General features: G+C 46.3%; 1 protein-coding gene across 1 annotated transcript; it reads right to left on the bottom strand.

Moving 5' to 3' along the window:
* Window positions 1–3,214: 3,214 nt before the first annotated feature.
* RAP2B (RAP2B, member of RAS oncogene family) lies at window positions 3,215–5,209 on the bottom strand. Its single transcript, XM_030216844.1, has one exon. It carries the CDS (start codon window positions 4,896–4,898, stop codon window positions 4,347–4,349), a length of 552 nt encoding a protein of 183 aa, XP_030072704.1. The 5' UTR covers window positions 4,899–5,209; the 3' UTR covers window positions 3,215–4,346.
* Between the last annotated feature and the right edge of the window lie 434 nt (window positions 5,210–5,643).

The raw sequence follows: 5,643 nt of genomic DNA, 5'->3' as shown, positions 1-5,643 counted from the left end.
CCCGCCAGCCGAGGTACTCTTCTTCCGGCGCAAGGCTTCGTTCTGTTTCTGCGAGTCTGACGTCCTGCACATTGTACGTGCAGGACGTCAGACTCACAGCAAAGGAACAAAGCCTTGCAGATCAGCTAGCAACGCAGCCGCTGGCTGATCTGCAAGGCTTCGTTCTGTTTCTGTGAGTCTGATGTCCTGCACGTTGTACGTGCAAGACGTCTGACTCACAGAAACAGAACGAAGCCTTGCGCCGGAAGAAGAGGACCTCGGCTGGCGGGGGTTGGGGTCCCCCGCCAGCAAAGGTAGCCAACGGTGACGGCGGGGGAGGGTTGGCGGCGGGAGGAGGGTCGAGAGGGTCATCGGCAGGGGGGACCAGGGCCAAATCTACGGGGGCCCAGGCCCCACGTAGCTATGCCACTGGTTGTACCTGCCACTAGGCCCGATGCTCAAAACACCGGCTTAGAGGCAAGAGAACACATCCCATAGAACAAAAACAGCACTGAAAACTAGCCCCCTAATGCCCAAAGCAAATGGGACACAAATTTTATGCACACTAGTAACGCGCAAGCAAGGGGGAAGGAACATGACAGACACATGCACACAAGAGATGCGCTTACCGCGAAACTCCTGTGCATATGTGCCAGGCAAAACAGGAAGTGCCAGAGCATATCGACACCCTTCCCCAAATCCCCTAAGAGGCTCATAACAAAGGGCAGAAAAACAGGCTCCAATGGCCACCCTCACACCCGGCTTTGCTCAGACTCGTAGACATGGTTTTTTTTTTTCTCACTATTAGCACTACAGGCTTCTTTGTCCTTTCAAAAGAATCCAAAACCCAGCAATTTAATGTGAACAATGCAGAAAAATATCCTTTCCTCAAAACCTTAACGCCATCCCCGATCTGGCAGTGTGTTTTCAGCTTTAAGGCCAGCATTAGTTTCTGCACTGCCTTCTGAGCATTCGGACTGAACATGTAATCTCTTGATTTGAATCCATTTACATACAATTTGTGCCGATCTTTAGCACACGCGCTGGAGGGTTCTGTGCATGCTGCACACATTAACATGCGTGCAGTTCCAGCACCCAACAGGTTTTGAGCATCTGGGCCACTTTGTCTGGGGCTGTATCTAACACGCCGTAAGGTTACATCCCTTCTATGCTTTGTTTGAAGCGCACACGTCATTTACGTTTTGCTTCGATTCCATTCTATTGCTGTATAGGGGGCTACTCTGGAAGAAAGGAGAAACAGGGGTGATATGATACAGACGTTCAAATATTTGAAAAGTATTAATCCACAAACGAACCTTTTCCGGAGGTGCGAAGGCAGTAGAACGAGAGGACATGAAATGAGATTGAAGGGGGGCAGACTCAAGAAAAATGTCAGGAAGTATTTTTTCACGGAGAGTGTAGTGGATGCTTGGAATGCCCTCCCGCGGGAGGTGGTGGAAATGAAAACGGTAACAGAATTCAAACACGCGTGGGATAAACATAAAGGAATCCTATTCAGAAGGAATGGATCCTAAGGAGCTTAGCCGAGATTGGGTGGCAGAGCCAGACGGTGGTGGGAGGCGAGGATAGTGCTGGACAGACTTATACGGTCTGTGCCCTGAAGAGGACAGGTACAAATCAAAGTAGGGTATACACAAAAAGTAGCACATATGAGTTTGTCTTGTTGGGCAGACTGGATGGACCATGCAGGTCTTTTTCTGCCGTCATTTACTACGTTACTATGTTACTCTGTTCTTAACAAGCAGATATACTTGAAAAATGAAAACCTTATCCACAGTAATAAAGACAATTAACTAATTGACAATCTACGGCACACGTTTTGTTAAAAGTGTGCCAAATTACCGTGAAGAAATTGCAAAGCCTGTGCTGAACCACTTGGGGGCGTTTTTAGCATCTGCCCAGGCGGAGGTAAACCCTCATTGTGCAGAATGTGCCACAACAGTGCAGACGCATTCATCGCCTCCTATTAAGGAGGCCGGTAAATACATCTGTACTATCTGCATCAGTGGCAGCATGTGCTCTTCAAGAACAGGCAGGCCCATTCTCAGAGTATGCAAATGAATTGGTGTGCGCCGCCATGACTGCACAGTCACTGTTACTATGGCTAATGAGTCAACAGTTTCCACATGCTAATTCCCATAGTAGCTGCTTACTGAATCTTAGTAAAAGGGCCCTTAAAGGATTTAGAATCCATTTTTAAGCTCTGCAAGAAAGAAATAGCTCTTTTTGTTACTCATCGAAGTAGCAAAGTGCATAATTAAGCTGTGGAACCTGCTGCTGGAGGAAGTGATCGAAGGAGCAACATAACGGGTCTCAAAAGAAATTTGAATAAGTTCCTGGAGGAAAAGTCCATATATATTATTAGCCAGGTGGACTTGGGAGAATCATTGCTCATCCCTGGAAATTTACTGTGAGAACTTAGGGCCTCTTATCAAGCCGCACTAGTGGTTCCCAGTGCGGTAATGCCGACAAAGCCCATTCACTTTGAATGGGCTCAGTCGGCTCTGCGGCACGCCTTGATAAAAGAGGCCCTTAGATTGTAAGCCTCCAGGGACAGAAAAATACCTACAGAATCTGATTGTACACATCGAGAGTTTTCTGGCTTGCAGGCAGTACATAAGAAACTAAAATAAATACATCTGCTTTTTGGGATGTGCTACGCACTTGCGACCCAGACTGACCACTGTTGGAGACTGGATGCTAGGCTTGATGGACCCTGCTGTGACCCAACATGGATTTCTTATAAAGAACAGAAATCCATTAATTGAATAATGTTTTAAAACTATACAAACTTGTTAACCCAGACAAAAATCAAGAACAACCACTGAAACTAGACTGTACTAAATCGTCGGAAAATGAGGCACATTGATTTTAAGACCCAAATCTATTGGCTGAATAATTAGCTGCCATTTTTGATGTTTTATTAATAGGCTGCTTTTCAAGTTTTCTTTCAAAAAATGGAAGAAGCCATGATAATGATGCCAATGAAGTAGATCTCAAGCATGTTCTGTAATCTTTTTTTTGGGCTTTGCAGTGCATGTGACCTAGTCCTAAGCATGTCAGTTTAACACTGACTTCATTGTTATGCACAGACTGTAACAGATTCCAGTCTGGCAAGCCTTGCACCCTTTTCCTCCATCATCTTAATCAGTCACACCCCTAACTCAGTTCAATTTCGGTGGGATATAAACTGACAAGACACAATGTTTAACAAAAACTGCAGTTGTATTCAAATTATTTTAAAACAAAACAGACAAATTGTTAAAAGCATGTCTTGAGTTAGAATGACACTTGTTAGAATTTTCTTGGTGCATCACAACATTAAGATCTTTCGTCTTTGCTGGCTGGAGAAATCCCCAGACAACACAGAAGCAAAATACCTGCAAAACTGAAACAAACAAAGCCAAAACATGGCAAAATTACATTGAAAAGGCTCAACTGGAAATATGAAATAAAGGTTCCACGAACAATAGACCCCTTTGTCCTGGCTCATTTAGAACAATGACTGGGAGGAAACTGTAAAGTAGTTTGTGGAGTGGCAGATAATGGGATTTTGTGGGGCTTTCACAGGTTGGCACCGGCTGGAACAGCTGAGTTTTGAAGGCACTCTACAGACACAGGGCTGCTGTGGGCCCTGGATCACATATAAGGAAGTCTTTGCACTGCACGTTTAAAGAGCAAGTCATCAAAATCAGTTATTGCCAGCAAACAAACAAAAAAAAACCCGGAACAAAACCAACAATAATAAATTGTGCAGATCTGTAATTTTTTTTTCACAGCTGTTATAAAGAATACTACCTAACTTCCCAAACTCCCATTCAATACAGCAGGTAAACAAAATAGAAAATTATTTTCTCAAATATCAGCAGGGACTCATTTTAGGCACCCGCCGGCATCAGTGTCAACAAGTCCCATTTCACATGTGCAATACTTGAAATTGGATACACTGTAATAATCCAACCTTGCATAGAAATCCCTAGGATTAAAGTCAGGAGGTGTCCTTTATTGTTTCCCAACGTGCCCCTAGAACGGCTCTCCCTTCGATTCTTCATTTGCTTCTCGGTCCTTCAAGTGGGCATTTCAATCCGCTGGTTCAACGCACAGCTCCCGAACATCTGAAACACGTTTTCTTCCCTTCTCGTGCAGAAACTTCGAACTATTCAGCTGCCAAGGTAACAATTTTTGAGCATCCCAGAAATGCAACAGGCTGAGCAGCGTAACTACAGCCATGTCGAAAGCACACCCCTGGCACTAATCACGGCTTGCAGCTGGAATCACTGTGTGCAAAGTTGTGTCCAAATCCTATTCACATGTAACGTAGTGCCTTGTAAAACCTCTTAGCAGTTTCAGAGAATTACACAGGACGAGCAGCACTGATTGTCTCCGTTTGGCTGAGAAGCATAGTTCATTTGCCTGACAATCTCTGCAAAGAGTTCATCCACCGAGACTTTATGCTTGGCAGAAGTTTCCATGAAGGGGCAATTCCATTCATCGGCCAGAGCTTTGCCCTCTCCGTACGAGACCTCCCTTTCCCCGTCCAAATCCACTTTATTGCCCACCAGGATCATCGGCACCCTCTCGTACCTTTTCACTCGGATGATCTGATCCCTCATGGGCTTGATGTCCTGAAAGCTCTGCTGGTTGACCAGGCTGTAAACCAAAATAAACCCTTGTCCGTTTTTAATGTACAGATCGCGCATGGAGGCGAACTGCTCCGTGCCGGCCGTATCCAGAATCTCCAGCACCGAAGGCGAGGAGTCCACCTCGATCTCTTTCCGGTAGAAATCTTCTATGGTCGGGTCATATTTCTCGATGAACGATCCCGTAACGAACTGAACAGTCAAGGCGGATTTGCCCACTCCGCCCGATCCGAGCACAACCACTTTGTATTCTCTCATGGTGGCTCCTTACGGCAGGCGGCTCCTTTCTGCCTCCCCCTTTCGGCTCTCTCCCCGGCGACTGTAAAGGCGAGAGCCGCACAGTTTCACTTCATTTAGGCAAGAGTCCCTCAGGAGGAGACCGATCGAAAAAAAAAAAAAATCAAATGCAAGCGAGAAATCAAGCCTCGATCGTGCAGGGTGTGCGGTGCTGCAGCTCAGAAGTGGGGGAGGATTTCAGCACAGCCCAGCAGCGGCAACGTGCTGTCTTAGCCCTGCAGGTCCTAGTGCAGCGTTCCATTCCTTCCTGTTCTGCTGCAGCCCACACTGTCTTCCAGCAAGCTCAAATTACACTCGCGCACCCTGCGACGGCTCTTTTACCATTGGCTGTCCTTCCTGCTTCCATTGGATTGGCTTCCCGGAGGCTGCTCCGGATTGGTTTAAGAGGCTTAGCACACACTGGGTTCCATTGGTTAGACGTGATTAATATGCGAATGGTTATTTATAGGGCGCTGCTGGATTGGCAGATGGACTGCATTTCCCACCCCCGCCTCGTTTCGCTAGGGTAACCTGCAGGAAGAGAGTTCAGTTGACGTCACGTCAGGGCAGGGCAGGGTGCTGCTGACACTTTTTGTTGCCCTGTGTCTCTCTCGTTGCAGAAGTGGAAAGCACTGCAGTAAGATAGAGGGTGACTTGCAATAACTGCAGATGCTTTTAGGGTACCTTTCTATAGGACTGTTTTGTTTGGGTTTTTTTTTAAAAATAG

The sequence above is a fragment of the Microcaecilia unicolor genome, chromosome 10 (assembly GCF_901765095.1).
Source record: "Microcaecilia unicolor chromosome 10, aMicUni1.1, whole genome shotgun sequence".
Taxonomy (NCBI): domain Eukaryota; kingdom Metazoa; phylum Chordata; class Amphibia; order Gymnophiona; family Siphonopidae; genus Microcaecilia; species Microcaecilia unicolor.
This window is presented reverse-complemented; position numbering and strand designations above follow the sequence as displayed.

Coding starts and splice junctions, on each gene's coding strand:
- RAP2B (XM_030216844.1), bottom strand. CDS start 4,898: ATGAGAGAATACAAAGTGGTTGTGCTCGGATCGGGCGGAGTGGGCAAA.